Source organism: Scomber scombrus, chromosome 22, assembly GCF_963691925.1.
Source record: "Scomber scombrus chromosome 22, fScoSco1.1, whole genome shotgun sequence".
In the NCBI taxonomy this organism is placed as follows: domain Eukaryota; kingdom Metazoa; phylum Chordata; class Actinopteri; order Scombriformes; family Scombridae; genus Scomber; species Scomber scombrus.
In genome coordinates this window covers 22,515,477-22,539,895 of record NC_084991.1, presented here as the reverse complement: position 1 = coordinate 22,539,895, position 24,419 = coordinate 22,515,477, and the positions used below count along the sequence as shown (strand labels likewise).

Below are 24,419 nucleotides of genomic sequence, written 5' to 3'. Positions count from 1 at the left end.
TTTCTCCTCTGTTCAACCCTCTTTTTTGAGCCAATAAGCACCGGCGGAAATGTCCATGTTGGATAGCATCCAGTAGAGTCATTTACTGGAAGCACCGCCCACCGCTGAGCCGTCCTCTTCCACCTAAACTAGTTCCTCTCCTCTGCGGATATTACCCTAGTTTACCTCCTCACAGTCGAAGCGTCGCTGCTCGATAAACTGAAAACACAAGTACTGTATTTTTATTGTGTATTTTTGTCATTAAAACGGTTTAAACATGGCCGGAGTCAACCCCTGTCTCAAGAAGACCTTCACCATCTTCAACGTCTTTTTCGCGGTGAGTGTTTTAACGGTTTTTTAACGGTCGTCTTTGGTAAATTTAAAGTGCGTAGTGATGGTTGTTGTTCCGCGTGAGGTTAGCCGTTGGCCATCGCTCTCTTTTATGCTATTATATAACTTTTTATTTTTATTTTTAACGGTTTAATACGCGTTTAAACACTCACATTTCACAGCAGCAATGTTTTAAATTATAAATGATTAAAAAAAATAATTAATGCTTGTTCCTCTCGGGATATAGATAGGGTTAAAAACAGGCTAAAGCTAAATAACATACATTTAAAAAGAACGTTTGTTTTACGTTAAATATGAGTTTGAGCATTCATTAAAATGTGTTTTTAAAAGGTCAAACAATGTATAAAAAAAAAAAACTATAAAAAAGTGCAAGTCATCCCATTTTATGACTTATAATGGCTAACTGTACTTATTTGTGTCCTTAACTTGATTATTTATTTAACTTTATAAGGCTATGTATATATTATAAAGGTTGTCAGTGTGTTGTTTAGTCTGTTTATTGCCAGTGCTGCAACTACTCATAACAAATAAGGAAATGGGTATTATAGTTTCCCAGAGTCTCCAAAAAGGCTTTTTAAACGTAATTTAACATGTTTTATTTGATTACAAAGTGCCTTTAAAATGTTACAGCAGCCAACAATATATCACAATAAAGACAACAGATAGAATCAAGCTGCTAAACCTCACATTTTAGAAGTCAAAACTATCAAATGTTTGACATTTTTGCGTTCACATAAAATTGACTTTTATGTGAAGCTTTCTTCTTTCAGTGAAGCAGTTTTATTACAGTGGTTTCCAGTTAGTTTAGCTTTTATCTGCCTCTGAAAGCTTCATTTCTGGTGGTTTTCACACCGCGGTCTCTGTCTGAGTGGTTTTATCTGTGGTTTGACTTGTTGGACAAGTTGAGCCTGACTCTTATCAGGTCACCTGTGACTGAGGTTATAACACAAAGCTTTACTTTTTGTCATATATAAACAGGATCTTAAGCTTTTCCAGTGTGCAGATTAGAGCGTTTCCATATTTATAATTGATTAATACTAAAGTAAACAGTACAAGCATCAGGACACTGAGCATACTTGCTTTGGCACTTCCGTACAGCTGTTTCACTGACGTCGGTGCATGTTGGATGCCAAGGATTGCGCAAATACAAAACTTGAGCTGCAACAGTTACAAGAGGTCATGTATAGACTGGAAACTATTTTGATGATTTAATAGTTGTTTTAGTAATTGTTTTACACTAAAATGCTGTAAACATCTTAGTTTCAGATTCTATGTCAATCAATCAATCAATATATACTTTATGGTCCCTGAAGGCAAATTTGTCTTGGACTCTGAGTGCTGAGACAGCTGCCGCCATAGTTAAAAAGAACAAAGAAAGTAAAAATAAAAGTAAAGTTGCACATTTGCACAACCATTATGCAATACCGTGACAGAATTGCACATCTTAGTTTCAGATTCTATGTGACAGTTTGAAACTTCTCTGTGTCATATATACAGTCACCGGCCTCTTTATTAGGTTCATCTGTGCAATATAGTTCAATCCAATACAACAGCTCTGCGTTAAATTCTACATTTATGAAGTTTATACATTTTCAGTTTTTCTTACTATTGTCAAAAAGGTGATAATTCTACTTTATGTTTATTATTGAGGTCATAGTGCGTGATGGTGGTGTATTAGGGTGCATTATATTGAATGGTGTTCCTAATATTTTGTCCAAAATACATGAGAGGGACAAAATATTAGGAACACATGTCAATATAATTCACCTTGGTACACCACCATCACTTCGTAGGACCTCAGTAAACATAAAGCAGAATTATAACCTTTTTGACAATGTTAACAAAAACGATTACCAAAAAAGTTGCTGATTGCGTTGATTGTTGCAACTTTTGATTGTTTATTGTTGCAACTCTAACTGTTTCCCAACTTTTCGGGCGGCTCGTGAACTCGTGTTTCTAAAATTCAGGCTCTTGCAAACCCTCAGATTTCTTTGGTCGTCTCCTCTAAAGGTTGGGAACCACAGACATAGATCAGGTTTTGTTCTTGTTGCAGCAGCTCAACATCGATCTGATCACGCTCTTTCATTTTTGTTTCAGATTATTGGCGGCCTCATCATCGGGTTTACTCTACTGTGTCAGGTCCTCACCAGCGCTAATGGAAGCGAGGTAAGAATACTTTCAGAACAAAAAAGAAACACCCCCCACTCTAAATAAAACCTGCAAATATGAACCTGTCAATCATCTCTTCTGCCTCCAGCTGGAAGGACGCACCTACAGCGTCATCGCCCTGTACGTGATGGGCGTCATCACCATGGCAATCGCCCTCTTGGGAGCCTGTGGAGCCCATAAGGAGAACAAAGCATGTCTGATTGTGGTGAGTATGCTGACGATAAATCAGGTTTCGTCACAAAGCAGCGAGAAAAATCCCCTACAGAAGAGACTCAGTGACTTTATCAGATTGATATGTGTATGATTCAGGTCTTCTGTGATGCTACATCTGCTTTGAGCAAAAACAGGACATGGTGTGGGGGGGGGGGGGAGATGAGAGCTGAAAGGTGTGTGTGGTTTGTTAATTTCCTGTTGTTTACATTAACAGCAGCAGATGTGTTCCTGTCTGAACTCAACTTTTCGTTCCCTCTCTGCGACTAAAAAAGCTAAAACGGCAAACTACAGTTAAAGTCGATCAATCAGAGTTTATTTTATATATTTGTATCTAACCTTTCATACAGGTTTGTATAATGCTCACAAGCTCATAATAAGACATAACAGATGTAAAATAATGTGAGGTCAATGCACACAAGAAATAAGACTGATGAAAATGTAATAAAATAAAACATTTAAACTAAACTAAGAGTGAAGTGAAAACTAGATCAAAGAAATGGATCAAATGGATGAAAAAAACCTAGACAGATAAGATTTATAAACACAAATACATTCAATAAGTGAATAAAATATAGTTTGTCTGATAAAAATCATTGTTAATTAAAAGCCAGGCTAAAGAGAAAGGTTTAAGTTTATGGTTAAAGATATCCAGAAAGAGAGAAGCCGAGAAAATGAAACAGAAAAACGCTTTATAATACAAGTTTTCGTCCTTTAAAAGAATCCTAAATTGACACAGTTTCAGTCACTTCTGACTTTACACTGTGATGCAATTTGTGGGTTTTTGTGGGCTCGTTGTGCAACTGTGGTAATCTTTACAAAATTGCAAGATTAGACCAACACTTTCATTTCCTCAGAAAGGTCGAAAGGTTGAACTATGCTTTGCAAAGTTTTTAAAAGTAATAAATCATCCATTCTTTCTCTGTGTGTTCACATGCAGGTCAAGATTAATGAGTCTTTAGTTAGATTACTGAGAATGATTGTTACATAGCGCCAGGAAGTAATGACAAAAAAAAAAATTTAATTCAAATGTTCCTTTTTCATATGTGTTAAATTGCAGTCTGTGTGGTATTTAAAAAGTCCCACACACACACATAGAGTTATAGATTAAAGTCTCTTCTTGTGTCCCTCTGCAGTTCCTGGTCTGTATGGTGATCGGAAGTCTGCTGATGCTTCGAACTGGAGTCCCCGTCGCCGTCGCCCGCCCCAGGGTAACTACACTCCGCCGTTGACTGTATTGACCACAACAGATGATGAGATTTTTGATTATGCACACATTCAGCAGGGTTTTGTTTGTACATCTGTGTTAATTTGATGCTGTGTTTGTGTAGATTGAAGGTATGATGGAGGAAAGATTTCAACAGCTTCTGCCTTTGGACAAAGCTTCAGATGATGTGAAGGATATGGCCGACTCCCTGCAGACACATGTAAGATATCTTCTGTCTCTCTCCAGTCGGTCTCCGTGGTCTTAGATAAATGAAATTAAAGTTCTGCTACCAGGAAACACACTGCATGTAGAATTGTTTACATGTTCTTCTAACCCTCCCATCTGTCTTCTTCTCTTGTTTAGCTCCAATGCTGCGGTCTGTTCAGCTACCAGGACTGGGAGCAGGACATCCCCGTCTCCTGTCAGTGCAACGAGGAGGAGGAGATGGAGGGGCAATGTCAGACTGTGAACATCTACAAGGTCAGTTCAAAAACATACATTCACACACCGTCATCTCCTGGTCTGTTAATAAATGCAGGAAACTAACATTTGTCTTTTTTTAACGTCTCTTTCAGGATTTCATGCTGAAGTCAAGATCCATCTTCGTTAAGGTGAGTGAAGCTCAACCTGCATCGACTTGCTGTTAAATTGATGGTGTGAAAGTGAAATATTTAAAGGTTTTTCTGTCCTCTCCCTCCCAGCCCTGCTTCCCCATCCTGATGCACTTCATCCTGATGGTTGTTGACATCATGATCGGTGTGGTCTTCACTCTCGCTGCGCTGGCGGTAAGTCTGAAATGTCCCAAACAACTTCATATTTACTATATAGTGCATCACATTTACCCTCAGTGAAACCAAATAAATGTCCATGACATGTTGGTCAGTGACAGATAAGTGTTGGCAAGATGAGCAATTCAAAAATATCTTTAGATTTAAAAGCAGCATCAGGTTTTTTTTCAAGATTTTTACCAAAAGTAAGACTGAATGCTCCTGAAAATGTCAAATGGTGTAACCACAAAAGAATGATACATATTACATATTTTATCACCTACAGTGTATTTAAGTGGACTTATACTAATAATGACTGTAAATGTTTCCTGATCTCCATGGTTACCAGAGTAAATGTAATATTTAGAACAATTGTATTCCATTACCTTTATTTAATATAAAAGTTATAATGTAAGATCATGTCAAACTAGTTGATATGGTGTTTTATTGACAATTTACTGTTTTTAAGCAAGTTGAATTATTTGGTACAAAGTTTTTATGGTTACACCACTTAGACATTTTTGCCATAATCCTCTAATATATTCTCTCTAAATGGATTAAAAGCAGAAATTTGATGCTGGGTCCATAAAAAAAGAATATATGCAAGTTATTCATACGTTTATTTTCACATTTTAACCCTTACCCTTACCCTTAAAAACAACTGGACTTAGATTTTGGTGCTTAATGGGAACATTTACCCTAACAGATGAAAACATTGGTTAGAACATTAGAAAAGTCATCAAATGTAATAAGTTACATTACTTTGATGAAGTCATTGAAATATTTACATTACTTATTACGTTTTAAATAGAGTAACTAGTAATTACATTTCCAAAGTAACCTTCCCAACCCTCTCTGTGATATTAACTGGACTTCCTGTCTCTCCGCAGCTGCTGGGCATGATTCTGTCCTCCGTCATTATCCACCAGATGCGTTACCCCACCAGCCCCCCCATGATGGTGACGGTGCCCGCCATCTTCGCTTCAGGGCCTCCCAAGTACCAGGAGCTGTACAACCATCCTTAATACTAGAGGAACCTCCTGTGTCTTCTGTCAGCAGCTCGATGTACAAGTTCAGGAAGATTTTCTTTTTTTGTTTTGTTTGTTTCTTCTTGAATTTGAGGCTGTAGAAGCGGAGAGGCGACTATACCAAAGTGCCTTAATTCACTATGAGAAGATCTGACTGTCGGCTTGACATGATGAAAGATATAGAAAACACCACTGGTTTAATTTTCTAATGAGCTGCTTAAAAAAAAATCTGCAGTAAGATTATTAGCTGCTCTTTTTAAATGTAAGAGTGAATCTGATTCATTGTTTGATTTTCTGTCAGAATCTGCTGCTTTAATACAACGAGAGGAGTGTGATTTTTTTATTTCCCCTTCACAATCACAGGATAATAACCTTAAAATGAAGTTTATTTAGATTTTACTGAATTTTTTTGTTTATTTTAGAGAAAAATTATTTAATTTCCACTGGAGCATTAATACTGCTTTGTAGATCATAATCTACATTTAGCAAGCTCCTTTTTCTAAACCTAAAAGAGACAAGTTAAATGTGACTTCTAACGTGTTTTTTGTTTCCTTTTGCAAACACAAAGCTGTTCTCCAGGAACACAAATGTCAAAACAGGGAAAGGTAAATCCATGCAGTCGTGTCTAGACGGTAACCCTAGTGCTGCAAACCGCGGGAGTGTTCAAATATCTGGGGTTTCCATCTACACACAACTGCAAAACATAAAATAAGAGTTAATGAATCATATTATTTGACTTGTTGCTTAAAGTCGAGATAATTGAAGTAGTTTATATTTTTTTTAATATATTCTTTCTGTACGAAGCTTTAGCAGCCGAGTGCCTGCATCACATGAAACAGGGAACATTAGAATAAGTTAGTTTTTTTGTTTAAGAGACAATAGTTGCATCTGTAAAATAGAGGTATGGTCCTCTCAGCTTCAGTGTCAGAAGGTTTTTGATTTGATTCATAAAATAAAAGAAATTTTTTGTGATTGTAACAAACCAAAGGGAGAAATATCTGTGGTAAAACCCTCTCTGGTGTTTTTCTGTAACTTTTTGTTTTGCTGCAGTTTCTTAAAGCTCATTGCACTTTTGACATAGCTACACAATGCAAAAAAAAGGGATAGACAAAGAGACTTTTCTTTATTACATTAACAAAACGTATGTCCTAATTCTCATTTACTGCTTTTTTGTAGATTATAAAAGCCATACCATCGGTGCCAAAAACTCTTCTTTTCTTTTCCGAAATAAATCTTGAATATAGTTTACAGCAAAAAACCTGAAAACTGAACAACATTAATCCATCAGAGGCATGTTTGCAGAATCGCGCCTCAGTCATGTTTAATTTTTTAACTATTATATAAAGTGTCTATCAGTGGGTTTTTTTAATCTTTATCTTTCTGGGACATTAAACAGACCATAACCGTTATCTGTCCTTCATATTCCATATTTTTCTGTTAGCATAACATCAAATATTGAGATAATAAGGCTTCTCTTTTGTAGACTCAGCACTGTGTCGACAAAGCTTTAAAAAAAGCTTCCTGTCAAGTTTTTATTTTATTTTATTTTTTTATGATCAAACATTGTGGGGGGGGGGGAAAAGTTGAAGTTGAAAGTTTGTCTTTATCTGGAGCAAAGGGAAAATTCTGTGTATCATTACATTCTTAATTCTTCTGTTGTGATGACTTAAAGAAATAAAAACATTCAATAAAACTACTCGTGTGTGTTTTTTCGTTTGTTGATGATTGTTCAGAGAGGTCTGAGGTCCCACTGAACGACCACGTCAACATCATAGTAAAACTTTAAATCTGCACGCTGATTGTCAAACAAAGAGAAACCGCATGGACGCTTGTGTCTTCATCTCTAATATTAAGACTAAAAGTTTTAACTACCACGTTAAAAGAGCGCACTGTATTAAAAACAAAGCTTTAAAGTTGTAATTCATAGCATTATAAAGATCACTTAAACACATGAATAAGAAGAATGGAAGAAGCACCACCACCGTCACTTTCGGCATCAACATGCCATTTATTCTGATGGTAAAAGAAGTGATATCCCACAGTCAGTCTCTCACATGGACTTCTCAAAAATGCTAAAATAAAATAAAGCAAGTTTGACTTTGTGCTAGCTAGCAGCTACTACTATTTACACACAGAGCTTGACTAGCAAACCCCCGATAACGTGGTGCAACACCCTGACTTAAACAATTCAAAACACTGATCATATTGACATACAGGATTTTTCCCCAGTCATTGGAAGCTTAAGTCATGATATAAGATACAGAAACACACCTTTAGCCATAAAAACAAGGTTAATATCTCTTTTTACGGAGCTAATAAAATGTGCACTTACCACAGAGACGGCATTCACAGACTGTTGCCTGAGTTCAGGCTCACCAGCAGAGGGCGCTGCACTCATATTACTCTCATAGTCTCTGAGGTAATAGCCATTATTCTTATGCAGAGAAAATAAATAATAAAATACATAACACAATAGGAATGGACAAATGGCCAATAATAAATTAAAATCAGTGCAAATATATATTAAAAACAGGACAGTTAGAAATGGCACGTGGAATCATTAACTCCATTACATCAGCTGCAGCAGGTGAACTATCAGATGGATGAAGCTTTAAACTGCAGCACAGTGACACCTGGTGGTTTGCAGAGGTTATTACAGCTCCTCAATACGACATTTCAACCATGTACTGTTGGGAAAGTACATTATTACATCAAAGTATTTGCACTTCAATATTTCCAATTTAAATTTAATACTTCCACTCTTCTACAGTTTGTACTTTTTATTCCACTATTTTTGTATTTAACTGCTAGTTACTGTGATTTTACATACAAAAACATTAAATATGATGTATTGTTACATACTCACACTGGTGGATTACATCTGCAGTCAGACCTTTAAGATTTTGCTCAGGAGGGTTTTTTCCTCATTTTTAACATGTTAATGAATACATATTTGTATTATTAATCATTTGTATTGATGTGTTGGTGCTTTAGTAAAGGATCTGAATACTTCTTCCACCACCACTGTTGAACTTGTTATCAAACAGTTGTTTTACTTCCACATCCAGCAGTTACTGATCAATATTATCATTAATTAGGAGTCATGTTTCTGTCCACCTGCTGAATGTAAAGTCCAATATTCTCTCTCTTTTAGCTCTGTTTTTACTCTACCAAATCCTGAGGGAAATATCTACCTCTTTAGCTGCTAAATGCTCCACTATGTAAATGATTTACATTTTTTATTTGTATTTTTTAGTTTTTGAGTCTGTTGGTTCTGGCTCGGATGGTTCTCAGCCTGCCTGATGGGAGGGTGCTTAACAGGGAGTGTCCCGGGTGTGAGTGGTCCTTAAGGATGTATGTGTTAACATCTTTATGTCACCACAACATGAAGAAATACCTGATACACACACACCCACACACACATGACTTCCAGTAAAGGAGGCAGGAGGAACAAACAATGAGGAAGTAAAGTTGAGTAAAGTTCAACTCGATTTTAAATGAACAGAGCGGAAAGGAGGAAAGCAGCAAGTCTGAGGTGAGTGTTGTTATTATTAGTGCTGAAAATAAAGATTACTGTCATTATTGATTAATCTGCTGATTGTTTTATGGATTAATTGTTCAGTTTATTAATCAGTGTCAGAAACATATGAAATCATAGCGTTGATGTCTTCAAACGTTGTTTCCTCTTTTTCTTTCCCTGGTTTCTGCATCCTCACAGATGTAACATGACACACTGCTCATATCATCCACTGTCTCAACCCGAGCATGAAGTACAACTTAAAACCATTCGTGTAAACACATTATAACAATATGACGTGAAAATATATTTTATTGTTGTAATGTGAAAAGCGTTGTGTGGGTGAAACACACACATGTATTAAGAAGAGCCTGACCGATATATTTTGAAACCGATAGCAATACCGTTTTTAGAGTGGAAAAATTCACCAATAACTGATATGGTAGTTGGTAGGTTTATTAAACTGGAATGAAAATACACCTTTTCTATACGGATGTGTGATTTTGCACTGATATGAGGCTGCTTTATTAATTAGTTTATCTTTAAATGTGCTGTAATACCAGCAGAGGGCAGCACTTCATAGAAACTTTATAATACAGACTCCAAAAGCCTCACACTCGGAACGTGGCTGCAGAAACGTTGTTGTTTGTTTCCTCACAGATGATGTAAATGTATTCAGCTGGAATTCATGTGATCATGTTTAGATTGTCATGAGTTTTGCAGTGGTGAAAGACTGAAACTATAAAGATAAAGTTATTCAAGCAGTAGATGATTTATACTATGTAACACGTACACAAGTCGTACTGGTAAAGTAGCATGAGATGAGTTATCATATGTCCTTCCTATTTAATGTCTAATTTTTCATTTATTATTCATATGGCAGGGGGCCATAATGGAAAAACTCAAAGAGGAGCTCTGGAAAACTCTGCAGGATTTAAAAGAAGATGAGTTCAATGATTTCAAGTGGTTCCTGAACCCTGAAGGCATCCCAAAGGCTGATCTGGAGAATGCAGCAAGGCGGGACACAGTGGATCTGATGGTACAGAAACATCAGGATCATGGAGCTCTGCAGCTAACCAAGACGGTATTAGAAAAGATCGGCAGGAATGATCTGGTGCAGAGTTTACAAAACTTCCAACCAGAACCAAAAGGTAAGTTAGAGGAATGAGTCTGAAAAGCAGTGACACGTGAAGTTCATAAATTATTACATGAGTTATGAGTTACAGTATTCTATTAATAATAATGTTTGAGATTGATTAATCTTTCTTTTTGGTACACCAGCTTCATCAAAAGAAAAAGTAGCAGGATAAAGAATAAAATATAAAGATAAAATAAATCATGGATCAGGAAATCATTTAACTTTTTATAGCCTCTTGGATTAATCTAAACCACTTCACATTTGGCTACAAATAAGATATATAAGATATATAAATATATTTGACTTGGACACATAAAGCTGCTGCTGCACACTACCAAATAATTCAACATTACTACACATCATACATCTCATAAATACTGTGATAAAAAGCACAGTACTTGCAAAAAGGTCATGGTTCAATGAGAACAGCAGACCCACAGTACCAGTCAAAAGTTTGGACACATTTTCTTATTCAAATGAGTGAGAAGGTGGTCTGGTGTCTGTACGCCAAGACTATATCTTTGTCCACCATCTAACTGGCAATGCAACAAACCCCAGTGAGCCAGCATGGCCTACTCATTGAAAACATGAGTGAACTCTTGTCAGGTGGGCAGTGATGTAATGCTGACAGCTGGTCACTATAATGTCACTGTTACTGGTTACTGTAATCAGGGTTGTTGATCAGAGAGACTTTTAGTTTCACTATGAAAGAAAAGTGTGTTATTGATTAAAGGTAGTATTTTTATTACTTTTATCATTTCCCCAGCAAGATTTCTCCTGGAAGCCGACAGTTGTCTGACATGAACACATGTAACATCTACACAACAAAATACTGTAGATAGAGAAAGTGGGGCAGCTGGATGTAAGAGGAGATTACTGTAAAGAGTGATTTATCCTTGTAATTAAAGTACATCTAGCACAAAGTGTCCTCTTGAAATTGATTTCCAGCACTTAACATTTTACTGTTGGTCAGACACATTGAGGCTGTGAGGAAAAGTTTTGACTCAGACACACAGAGCAAAACTAAATGTCTCAATCATGAATACAGATAAAATAAGAAAGCCATGGTTTGAGAATAAGGTTAGTGTAGAGAAGAAATATGATCACTGATTTACAGTAAACACGTTCCCCAATTACACGTTTAACCTGGTTTCTCTGAGTAACCTTGTTACAGAAATGCATCTAAACACACTGATAGTTGATCAAATCTACATTTTCTTCTCTTGCAGCAGATAGTGGTCAGCAGGAGGATTCAGATCCACATAAGATCACTCTGATAAGGAAATCTCAGAAAGTGAATGAAGGAACTGAAGAACCAGGAAATGAAACCCTCCTCAATGATAACTACACTGAGGTCTTCATCACAGAAAGAAAGAGTGAAGAGGATAATGCTCAACATGAAGTGAAACAGCTTGAGATAGCTTCCAAGACAAAGTCCCTCCACGACACTCCAATCAAGTGCTACGACATCTTTAAACCCTTACCCAACCAAAAGAAACACATCAGAACTGTTCTGACAAGCGGCGTGGCTGGCGTTGGAAAATCCTTCTCAGTGCAGAAGTTCACTCTGGACTGGGCACACAGCTCCAAAAACCAAGATATCAGTCTGCTGATTCCACTTCCATTCAGGGAGCTGAACATGATCAAAGATGAGCCTCACAGTCTGCTCACACTGATCCGTGCTTTCTATCCAACATTAGAGAACATCACAGCAGAGATGCTCAAATCTAAAGGCCGAAAAGTTTTGTTCATCTTTGACGGCCTGGATGAAAGCAGACTTTCACTGGATTTCAAGAACAGGAAGGAGGTCATGTCTGATGTCACACAGACGTCATCAGTCAGCGTGCTGCTGAGAAACCTCATCGAGGGGAATCTGCTTCCCTTGGCTCTCGTCTGGATCACTTCCCGACCTGCAGCAGCCAATCAGATTCCTCGTAAATGTTTTGACAGGATAACAGAAGTACATGGCTTCACTGACGCCCAGCAGGAGGAGTACTTCAGGAAGAGATTCAGTGATGAAGAGCAGTCCAGCAGAATCATCTCACACATCAAGACATCCAGGATTCTCCACACCATGTGTACCATCCCAGTCTTCTGCTGGATCACTGCTAGAGTTTTGAAGCTCATGTTGACTCCAGACCGGAGAGGAGAGCTACCCAAGACCATGACTGACCTGTACTCACACTTCCTGCAGGTTCAGACAAAGAGGAAGAAGAACAAGTATGATGAGGGACATGACCGGCACTCACACTTCCTGCTGGTTAAGACAAAGATGAAGAAGAACAAGTATGATGAGGGACATGAGACTCCACAGGAGCTGACGAAGGCTGATGGGAAACTTTTTCTGAAGCTGGGGAGGCTGGCGTTTGAACATCTGGAGAAAGGAAACATGCTGTTCTACCAAAAAGACCTTGAGCAGTGTGGTCTTGATGTCAAAGGGGCCGCTGTGTTGTCAGGATTTTTTACAGAGATCTTCAAAACAGAGAGTGTGATGTTCAAGAAAAATGTCTACAGCTTTGTTCATCTGAGTGTTCAGGAGTTTCTGGCTGCAGTCTACATGTACCACTGTTACACAAACAGGAACAAAAAGGTACTTAAGTCCTTCCTGGGAAAATACTACACTACATCATCACTGGATGACATATTGAAGAGTGCCATGGAGAAATCTCTCAGAAGTAAAAATGGCCACCTGGACCTGTTTGTTCGCTTCCTTCATGGCCTCTCTCTGAAGTCCAACCAGAGTCTCTTAGGAGACCTGCTGGGGTGGAAAGAGAACAGTCCAGAAACCATCCAGAGAGCCATCAACAACCTGAAGGAGATGAAAATGTACGGTATCTCTCCTGACAGAAGCATCAACATCTTCCACTGTCTGATGGAGATGAACGACCGCTCAGTACATCAGGAGATCCAAGAGTTCCTGAAGTCAGAGAACATATCAGAGAAGAGACTCTCTGAGATCCAGTGCTCAGCTCTGGCCTACATGCTGCAGATGTCAGAGGAGGTTCTGGATGAGTTGAACCTGAAAAAGTACAACACATCAGAGGAGGGACGACGGAGACTGATCCTAGCTGTGAGGAACTGCAGAAAGGCTCAGTAAGTCCAGATGTGATTAACATTATGAATCAGTGTAGATTAGTAATTTAGTTCTTCAGATATAAATAATATAAAATTCTTACAATTGTTAAAATAGTGCTTTACTTGTTTATAGCTGAAATAACATGTCAATTATATTTTGTCACATCTGTGACTAAATATAACTGATGGACCACACCTGCTGTATGTGTGAAGTGCCTTGAGATACATTTTGTTGTGATTTAGTTCTATACACATAAAGATTGAGTGACTGAATCGTATTGAATTCTTCCGAACCGAATCGTACCATTTTTATAATCATATTGTTCCCCATGTATCTAGATGCATATCGGATCACCTTTTATTGGAGATAGATACACCCCTATCTGAATGTACACAATATTTCACATATTTTTAAAAGTCTATCATTGGAATATGTACTCTACACAATTGTAACTCATACTTTAAAAAGTAATTAGAAATATTCACCTTGTTTACACCTGGCCTTTTTTGCAAAGGAGATTCCCCCAATGGATCAAAGAAGAGAGACATCTTCTGACCTACGTGGAAATGCAATATAAATGCAATATAAATATACATTCTAAATATACACAATCTGTATACTTACAAAACATAAATAAACACACACATACTGTACATTATGTGCATTAATACCCTAAAACCCACACAGTCTTCTCTGTGGGGACCTTGGACAGCCCGTGAAACCTTGTGCCCCAGCAAGGCAAACAATGCAGTTGGTGTCCAAGGGTCCATACACTGAGATGACCCGGTTAAGGGCCTTAAGAGCCTAGGCAGGACGATAAAGGGGGGAGGCCAGAACAACAATACTTTCATAAGCGGTGGGCAATGACATGCAAATCTTAAAGCATTTTAAGATTATTTGCATCCAGTGTGCAGGTATGGTGGCCCTTGAGGAAAGCCATTAACCTTGTATTTCTTATCAAATAATTAATGTCAAACTGCTTTGTCATCAAGTGCATGAAGCAAATAAAAAGTTTCCTCTTTCATGATAACATCTGATGTAAAATATGTGTCATTACAGACTTTCTTGGTGTTGGCTCTCAGAGACTCACTGTGAAGTTGTGGCCTCAGCTCTGAAGTCCAACCCCCATCTGAGAGATCTGGACATGGGTGGAAGTGATCTGTCTGATTCAACAGTGAAGCTTCTGTCTGCTGGATTGGACAGTCCAAACTGTAAACTGGAGACACTGAGGTCAGCTCACTGATCATAGCTTTGGTAGTTTATATATTATATTGTCTCCAATTGTTTAAATATATATTTGGGGTGTGAAGATACACTCAGCTCACGAGACAAGACAATACACGATATAAGGTTCATGAGACAAGACAAGATTTTAACACTATTTTCAACTTCAACGACGAAACATGACTGGAAAAATAGTTTTTTATTTGATTGAAAGTCACACAAACTATTTTGTAATGAATGTCCCTTAAGTTCTGCTTTCTAAGTATGAATTATCATATGCAGTATGTAATATGAAAGCACTTTAAAAAGTTTTGCACCGCCAACAGGCCCATATAGATAGATAGATAGATAGATAGATAGATAGATAGATAGATAGATAGATAGATAGATAGATAGATAGATAGATAGATAGATAGACAGACAGACAGACAGACAGACAGACAGACAGACAGATAGACAGATAGATAGATAGATAGATAGATAGATAGATAGATAGATAGATAGATAGATAGATAGATAGATAGATAGATAGATAGATAGAATCTACGAGAAATATTGTCGTTTTAATATTGTGATATCTCATCTTAGTAATAATAATAATTTATAATATAAAGTGGTGGAAGTGCTGGAATACCCCTCTGGTTACTGCAGTGGATGTAAACATATTGGTTGATGAGGACACAGTAATGTTGAAGTACACATTTAAAACCTGAACACGTCTGATTGGATCATAAATAGATTTTGATCTACATCATGTATTCTTTATTCAGATTGGAGCGCTGCAGGTTGTCAGAGATCAGCTGTGCTTCTCTGATCTCAGCTCTGAAGTCCAACCCCTCCCATCTGACAGAGCTGGATCTGAGTCTCAATGAGCTTCAGGACTCAGGAGTGAAGCTTCTGTGTGATTTTCTGAAGAGTCCAGACTGTAAACTGAAGACTCTGGGGTCAGTTCACTGACTGTCTGTTACTATTGTTGATCTTAATTTTTAACAACTGAACCTAATGTATGTACTATTATGAACTTAATTTTCTTTATTACATGTTTAATTTACTATTGTACAATGTTTAGTCTGTAAGTATAAAAGATGACTGATTCTTAAAGAAACTGTAGAAAATGTCCACTGTGGTAAAGAGTCACATCTGTATACAGACAGACACACACACACACACACACACACACACACACACACACACACACACACACACACACACACACACACACACACACAGAGGAACACAGAGATCAAAACAGGTATTCAATGAGTCTACCGTTTCCTACAGTGTATCTGTGTAAGGAAAAGAACACTTCAGAGTCAGTATGGACAGGAGGAATTATTACTGCCACCAATAACATGTTTTAATTACACACACCTCCTAAACTACCAAATACAGGAAGAAGAGCTCATGTAATAAATCATGAATAGGTCTGATTTCATATTGATCTTCTAATTACAGACTTAACTGACTTCAGCAGCATGTTATGACTCAGTGTTGACATAAATGTGTCTGAATGTTGTGGTGACATTTGGATGATGTCTGTAGAAGGCTGACATTATGATGATCCACAATAACACAATGACAAAGTCACTCTGCTCATTTTAGAGAAAAGCTCATTGATGAGGACATAGTAATGTTGAACTACACATTTAAAACCTGAACACATTTGATTGGATTATAACTAGATTTTAGTTTATACATCAACATCAAGAAATCCGCGGGCTATTACAAGCCAAGGTTTTCCAGTTATCCTGGCTGAAGTTAGCAGGGACTCTGATCAGGACTCTGATCTTCTGTATGTTTTGCCTCATTAGCCTGCATTAAATTACCACATATACATTTTCATTCAGTTATTTTAATTGTAGCTAATACATGAATTGATGAATATATATATTGCTGCAGTTATTTTTAGATGACATAGTAATGTTGAACTACACATTTAAAACCTGAACACATATTATTGGATTTTAAATGGATTTTAATCTACATCATTTATTCTTTATTCAGATTGAGGCTCTGCAGTTTGTCAGAGATCAGCTGTGCTTCTCTTGCCTCAGCTCTGAAGTCCAACCCCTCCCATCTGAGAGAGCTGGATCTGAGTCAAAACAAGCTTCAGGATTCAGGACTGAAGCTACTCTGTGATTTTCTGGAGAGTCCAGACTGTAGGCTGAAGACTCTGGGGTCAGTTCACTGACTGTCTGTTACTGTTGTTGAACTTAATGTTTAATAACTGAACCTAGTTTATGTAAATACATAACTCACATCCATGAAATTACTATTGTTGATCTTGATGTTTACAAGGTATAAAATATGACGATTCTTAAAGAAACTAGAGAGAACTAGAGAATGATCACTGTTAATTGTTAGAAATATATTAATATATATATATATATGTTGAAGGAGAAATATTTTATTCTTAGTATATAGTTTTAAATAGAAGGTGCTGAAAATATTGTTTATTTCTGATAAGTCATGAGTTGTTTTTCCATCTGAATCTTCATTTTTTGTGATAAGTGTTCTTTTTTTGTTTTGTTTAAGTTGACTGGCTAGAAAAGGACCTGATTTGTTTCCTAAATCAGAATATTGTTGTCTTAATCGAGTTAATATGATTTGTGTTTTTTTGATTTAATATATTATTTACTGTACAGTATGGAGTTATTTAATAGAAAGAGGTCAACGTGGGAGTATGAATTATGATTTGGTGAGTAGTAAGAATATTCTCTGATCTGCGAGTTTAGAATATGCCAGGCATCACCAAGTCCATGGTCAGACATATATTGCTTGAGTATGATTGCTGATATGCTCTGCGTCTGTCCATGATGGCGGGGGTATATTGCTTGTTTATGGTCAAGTGTTTACCTTTGAGTCTTTTACCAATTCCTTGGATGAACTCCCGCAGTTTAAACTGTTCAAGCTTTGTGATGATGGGCCTGAGTGCGGTGGATTTGGGGTGGAGTGAGCTGCTTCAGCGTATGATGAGAGTGTGGTTTCCCTCATTTCTTTGTTTTCTTTGGTCAGTACACAAAGTTTTTGAGTAGATTGTTGACTGTTGTTTTAAGTTTGTCATTTTCTGTTTAGAATGTTTTGTATGTTCACCAAGTTTTTCAGGTCAGTGATTTTGGCAAGTGGGTCAAGGATGGCTAGTTTGCTTAGCTGTTCCGAGTGGTTTTAGCTTGTCCTCTCTTTACATTATTATGCTGCATTCAGCGTCCAATAGCTCCGGGGACTCTTGACTGGACTTACAGAGTCTTTTGGAGGTTGGTGTTTTGCCGGTGGTATCCAGTAGTGTGGTTTTTTTTTGGTGTGTTGCACAGTTGGCCTGGTAGATTTGTTGTGGTTTTGTTGAATGTCCATAAATGAGCCGAAAAAAGAGTTGATGTCTTGAATTGTGTGCTGGGGGTGATGGCTGTGAGTTGGCGGATCCAGTTTTGGTTTAGTCCTGGTTTTCTTCAAATTGCATATCGGTTAGGTAAACAAAAGTCAGAGATTTGTTTAAGTTCTGTTCCTGTACCTGAGCTCCACTCACTTAGTGTGACAAACCCCTTCTGTTCTTTCATCATCATTCAAACCAGGTAAAACAAATCAAGGTCAACAAATGTTAATCAAAATAATGAATGTCAAACTGTTTCATCATCAAATGCATGAAGTAAATATAAAGTGTCCTCTTTCATGATAACATATGTTGTAACATATATGTCATTACAGACTCTCTGACTGTGGACTCTCAGCGACTCACTGTGAACTTTTGGCCTCAGCTCTGAAGTCAAACCCTCATCTGACAGATCTGAACCTGAGAAACAACAAACTGTCTGATTCAGGGATGAAGTTTCTGTCTGCTGGACTGGAGAGTCCAAACTGTAGACTGAAGACTCTGAGGTCAGTTCACTGACTGAAGCTTTGGTATTTTTTCTTTTTAAATATTCAATTCAGTTTCAAATGTCAGGATGTGAAACTGTATGTTATACAGTTGGTTTGACATCCTGAGATCAAAGGGTCAGGGAGCATAATAACTTTATTTATTTATTGTAATTGTAAAAAATTGACGAAAAGATATATTTGAAAAATAAGCCTTGTGGCACATGAGGGATATTAGTCTGTATGTTATAGAGTTGGTTTGAAATCCTTCACTCAAATGGTTGAAGCACATAATAGGTTTGTATTTTGAATGTCAAATAAATGTTGAATATTAAACTAACTTAATGCCGCTACCACAGATAGCCTTGCGGTCGACCGCTACCAGACAGCTCCTCTTCCACAAAAGAAGCAATTTCTTCCAAGTCCGTGTGATTATTTCTTCGAAATAGACACAGTCGTTTGCACAATCGTTTCAAAGTCCTCATACTGATAATAATTTGATGCTGATGTGCCAAAAGATTAAGTAGTTCCTTACTTGTGAAACCGATACCAAAGTATAACTTCACAAGATGCTCAACATTCCTCATTTTAACGCAGGGGGAAGACTGCTCTTTCTTGTATGAGTTCTCATAATATTACGACTTTATTCTCGCAATAATATGACTTTTTTTCTCGTAATATTATGACTTTATTCTCGTAATGTTACGACTTGATTTTCATAGACATAATATTATGACTTTATTCTCGTAATATTATGACTTTATTCTCGTAATTTCCCCAAAAAAGGGAAAAAAATTATCTTAGTCTGGCCCTAATACTCCGTCGTACTTAACAGATTATGAAACTCTGAATTTTTTCAAGCATGAACTTTGTCTTTTTTATTCAGATTGAGTTTCTGCAAGTTGTCAGAGATCAGCTGTGCTTCTTTGGCCTCAGCTCTGAAGTCCAACCCCTCCCATCTGACAGAGCTGGATCTGGGTGGAAACGAACTTCGGGACTCAGGAGTGATGCTGTTGTGTGATTTTCTGAAGGGCCCAGACTGTAGACTGAAGACTCTGGGGTTAGTTCACTGACTGTCTGTTACTATTGTTGAACTTAATGTTTAATAACTGAACCTGAGTTCAGGTCTGTAATAGTCACAATATGAATATGTGTCTGAATGTTGTGGTGACATTTGGATGATGTCTGTAGAAGGCTGACATCATGATGATCCACAATAACACAAAGTCACTGCTCATTTTAGAGAAAAGCGATGAGAACATAGTAATGTTGAACTACACATTTAAAACCTGAAAACATCTGATTGGATTATAAATTGATTTTAATCTACATCATGTCTTCTTTATTCAGATTGGGATACTGCAGTTTGTCAGAGATCAGCTGTGCTTCTCTGGCCTCAGCTCTGAAGTCCAACCCCTCCCATCTGACAAAGCTGGATCTGGATTGCAACATACTGCAGGACTCAGGACTGAAGCTTCTGTGTGATTTCCTGAAGAGTCCAGACTGCAGACTGGAGTCTCTGGAGTCAGTTCACTAACTGTTACTTTTGTTGGTCTTAAGGTTTAACAACTGAACCTAATTTATAACTTAACTCCATTAATTTCATTTTTTTCTATTTCATTTTTACTTTACAAAGTTTAGTCTCTAATTATAAAGGATGACTAATTCTTAAATAAAGTGTAGAAAATGTCCACTGTTAGTCAATTAATGTTCATATTTTTTGTATTATTAAATAAAAATCATCATCATTTTATTTATAAAGATACAGAATACCCTCTAAACTAATATTTGTTTAAAACTGATCCAGTTTAGTTAATGAAGGAGAAATATTTATTCATGATATTCTTTAATGTGTTTTAATGATATATGTCTGATCATTGATATTGATCCTTACCAACACACACACACACACACACACACACACACACACACACACACACACACTCATTGACTCAGTGTTGACATGAATATGTGTCTGAATGTTGTGGTGACATTTGGATGATGTCTGTAGAAGGCTGACATTATGGTGATCCACAATAACACAATGACAAAGTCACTCTGCTAATTTTAGAGAAAAGCTAATTGATGAGGACATAGTAATGTTGAACTACACATTTAAAACCTGAACACATCTGATTGGATTATAAATGGATTTTAATCTACATCATTTATTCTTTATTCAGATTGAGGAGCTGTAGGTTGTCAGAGATCAGCTGTGCTTCTCTGGTCTCAGCTCTGAAGTCCAACCCCTCCCATCTGACGAAGCTGGATCTGACTGAAAACAAGCTGCGGGACTCAGGAGTGATGCTTCTGTGTGATTTTCTGAAGAGTCCAGACTGTAGACTGAAGACTCTGAGGTCAGTTCAGTAACTGTCTGTTACTATTGTTGATCTTAATGTTTAACAACTCAACCTAATTTATGTAGATACATAACTTACATCCATTAACTTCCTTTTCTTTTTTCCATATTTAATTTTTTACTGTACAAAGTTTATTGTGTAGTTATAAAAGATGACTGATTCTTAAAGAAAGTGTAGAAAATGTCCACTGTTAGTTGTTAAAGTCAATGAATGTTAATCATTTCTGGTAAAGAGTCACATCTGTATACAGAAGATCCTCTCAACTAATATCTGTTTGAAACTGAACCACTTTACTTGATGAATGAAAAAATATTTCTTTATTCTTCAATGTGTTTTAATGATATATGTCTCATCATTGATATTGACCCTTCCACCTAACCACCCACCCCCCCCCCCCCCACCCCCCCCCCCCACACACACACACACACACAGAGAGAGAGAGAGAGAGAGAGAGAGAAAGAGAGAGAGAGAGAGAGAGAGAGAGAGAGAGAGAGAGAGAGAGAGAGAGAGAGAGAGAGAGAGAGAGAGAGAGAGAGAGAGATTGACATGAATGTGTGTCTGAATGTTGTGGTGACATTTGGATGATGTCTGTAGAAGGCTGACATTATGATGATCCACAATAACACAATGAAAAAGTCACTCTGCTCATTTTAGAGAAAAGCTCAGTGATGAGGACATAGTAATGTTGAAATACACATTTAAAACCTGAACACATTTTATTGCATTAATGGATTTTAATCTACATCATGTCTTCTTTATTCAGATTGGAGGCCTGCAGGCTGTCAGAGATCAGCTGTGCTTCTCTGGTCTCAGCTCTGAAGTCCAACCCCTCCCACCTGAGAGAGCTGGTGCTGGATGGAAACTACCCGGAGAATTCAGAAGTGAAACTACTGTCTGATTTTAAGGAGAGTCCAGACTGTAGGCTGGATACTCTGAGGTCAGTAAAGAGTTGGAGTCAGTCTGTGCTGGTTTCAGCAGTTTTGTATTAAACACAGTCTGTATCAAAGCAAAAATCCAGTATTTCCTGGTGAACCTTCTCAGTGCTGCTTTCCTCAGTGAAGCTGTGAGAGGAGAATGGTGACAGGCTTCAGGATTGGACAGAAAGACAGAGAACAGTCAGCCAATCAGATGAGCCAGACGCTTGTTGTGATCATGTGTTTGAGTCGATGTGAAGACGACTGTTGTTGTTGTGTTGATGTCTGCAGGAAATAAAGCTGGATTACAGCTGACAGCCTTACAATATGTATAGAGACAGTGGTCCTCATCATCAAACTGTCACACCATCAAATCTGATCTCAAAGTGTTTGTTCTCTCATTTCAACACTAAGCAGTTGATCAGTTCATCTTTGTCAGAGTTCTAAGATCAGTCTGACTGCAGCCTGCAAATCACTGGCTGTGATTTCACACAAGCATCATTACGTTTACTAACCATGTGGTCTTTATACAGACCAGGGGGGTATTCCAGAAAGCGGGTTATGTGAAAACTCAGAGTAAGTTAACCCTGAGATGAGGGAAACTCTGTGTTATCCGTTCCAGAAAGAGAGGTAACTGAAACTCTGAGTCAGTCACCATGGTAACTGACTCTGTGAACATAACCTGCTCGCTGGCAGGTTTTCTGTAAGAAACCCGGAGTTTCTACCTGTCTCCTCCCACCTGCCAGACAGCAAGCTGCCAGACATGGGTTGTCCGTTTCTTCGCAATCCGATAGATATCAAGGCAGAATTATTTTCGCAATGCTTTATGTCGGGAGATGTACTCCGGGCTCGATTGGATGTGCTTTCATTCCGAGATGAATATCTGTTAGAACGGTATCACTGTTCATTACACTCAATCCTTTCTTAACATTGTCCGGCCATATCTGCCTTCTTGTTAATCTAATTTTTAGGAAGTATTTTATTTAATATTCATGTAGGGCCTACACATCGTCACATGTTAGTCTTATAATCAATGACTCCAATATGTATTATATGTAAAATTGTGTTAAATAAAAGTGTTAAAATAGTGTAAAATGTTAATCTACTAAGCAGGATATTAGATGAGAGGACATATGTGTTAAGCAGCTTTCTGTTTGAGGTTTAAATTACTACATGTTGAAGTAGCCGATGAATTAATATTTACTTTGTTTAATACCCTACGTCAACTATGAATAAAATCAAAGCGAGGTACAATCATAGCCCAGCAAAATGTGCCTTACTTTTCTGAATTATGTTTTTTTATTTTATTCTTAGCTGCTTCCAAATACATTACACCAGTTTTTCACCTGTATGCTACAATTTTAAGTGAGGTAAGTTAAGTCAGTGGAGTGGTGCATTAAAACTGAAGCATTGACTCGGGCAGCAATTTTCTCCCATGCCGCTTCTCTCTCCTTAGCGTCTGAAGCGGTGTTACTTTTTGTGAAATATATGATCATATTCGCCACAGGCCTGCAGGAGGAGCTCCAGTTACAGTGAGGTGACGTAACTCAAGCTTTTTTTCTCAGTAGTTGCCATGGTGAATCAAGGTATCGGGGCTCCATTGATGATGGCTTTGTATAGTGGTCGCGCACGCGCTAAACTCAAGGTTAACATACTCAGAGTTGATTTACCTAATTCAGATCAGCTGTTCTGGAACCGGATACTCAGAGTTTCCCATCTCAGAGTAAGTCAACTCAGAGTTCTGGGTTAGACTCAGAGTTTGTTGAACCTCCTACCTGGAATACCCCCCAGAACCTCTGCTGAATCACAGCAGCTGTTTAGCTGAGAGCTCTGACTGATTGTCATATGATGATTTAACAGCAGGAAACATCTTGAAATCCCACAGAGACTCTGTAGCTTTAAACTTTGATAAGAGTTGACATGTATCAGCAGTAAATCCATCAGTAAACTGATGAGTGAATGTCTCTGTTTCTGCAGTAATGATGTGTTCATGACTCTCAGCACTTTATTTCCTCTGTGGACTTGAGTGAAATCTGCAGAGGAAACACACTTGATTGTAAAAGTGTGTGCAGGTGTGTGAGCTTGGAGCTCAGTGTGTTCACTCCAACACGTTAACATGAGAGCTGAAAGGAAGCAAGCTACGCTGCACAGCTGTTCCACTTCTGGTCTGAACAGGACTGAAGTCCCTGCTGCTCTTTATACTGGATGTGCTGCATCACTGACTGACAGCTGATCAAGTGAGTCTCACTAAAAAATTATTTATTTATTTACTTCTGTTGTTTCTTCTCTCATCAGCTGGGGACCGTGGTATTGTCCTCCAATAGATAGTGATTGAACATCCAGGAGTATTGAGAGTGGATCAGCTGGATCCTGATGATCCATCTGGAGTCTGGATCTGGATTCTGTCGTCTTCACTTAAATCTCTTAACTGACTACAAACTGAACAGTTATCTCTGGATTTACTAAAACTAATGAATGAAGCAGAAGAGAATTGACTGTGACTTTCAGCAGGAGAAGGATTACTGCTGGGAGAGAGTGAGACGTTGCTGTTTTACCACAGTCAGAGCAGCAAAGTAGAAATAATGGTGACGTGTTGTAGTTTTCTCACAGTCTCAGCTGGAAACATT

The 24,419-nt window shown here is 37.7% G+C and overlaps 2 protein-coding genes across 3 annotated transcripts in view; both read left to right on the top strand.

Annotated features, from left to right (window-relative positions):
* Nucleotides 1–144: 144 nt before the first annotated feature.
* On the top strand, nucleotides 145–7,407 carry LOC134004415 (tetraspanin-8-like). 2 transcript variants are annotated; one of them, XM_062443673.1, is made up of 10 exons: nucleotides 145–316; nucleotides 2,428–2,496; nucleotides 2,588–2,704; nucleotides 3,846–3,920; nucleotides 4,041–4,136; nucleotides 4,280–4,396; nucleotides 4,492–4,527; nucleotides 4,618–4,701; nucleotides 5,574–5,742; nucleotides 5,813–7,407. In XM_062443673.1, the coding sequence occupies exons 1-9, from the start codon at nucleotides 257–259 to the stop codon at nucleotides 5,706–5,708; spliced, it is 789 nt and encodes a 262-aa protein (XP_062299657.1). In that variant the 5' UTR covers nucleotides 145–256; the 3' UTR covers nucleotides 5,709–5,742; nucleotides 5,813–7,407. The 2 variants fall into 2 exon arrangements, with proteins under 2 accessions (XP_062299657.1, XP_062299656.1); XM_062443672.1 differs by having other exon boundaries at nucleotides 5,574–7,407.
* A 2,713-nt stretch (nucleotides 7,408–10,120) lies between these two features.
* The window catches only part of LOC134004348 (NACHT, LRR and PYD domains-containing protein 12-like), a 49,855-nt gene continuing 35,556 nt past the window's right edge, over nucleotides 10,121–24,419 (top strand). The window contains exons 1-11 of the mRNA XM_062443579.1: nucleotides 10,121–10,379; nucleotides 11,596–12,626; nucleotides 12,717–13,459; nucleotides 14,502–14,672; nucleotides 15,437–15,610; nucleotides 16,671–16,844; nucleotides 18,369–18,539; nucleotides 19,405–19,578; nucleotides 19,869–20,042; nucleotides 20,702–20,875; nucleotides 21,642–21,815. Coding sequence (XP_062299563.1) covers nucleotides 10,121–10,379; nucleotides 11,596–12,626; nucleotides 12,717–13,459; nucleotides 14,502–14,672; nucleotides 15,437–15,610; nucleotides 16,671–16,844; nucleotides 18,369–18,539; nucleotides 19,405–19,578; nucleotides 19,869–20,042; nucleotides 20,702–20,875; nucleotides 21,642–21,815 — 3,419 coding nt within the window. The remainder of the gene's footprint in view (nucleotides 10,380–11,595; nucleotides 12,627–12,716; nucleotides 13,460–14,501; nucleotides 14,673–15,436; nucleotides 15,611–16,670; nucleotides 16,845–18,368; nucleotides 18,540–19,404; nucleotides 19,579–19,868; nucleotides 20,043–20,701; nucleotides 20,876–21,641; nucleotides 21,816–24,419) is intronic.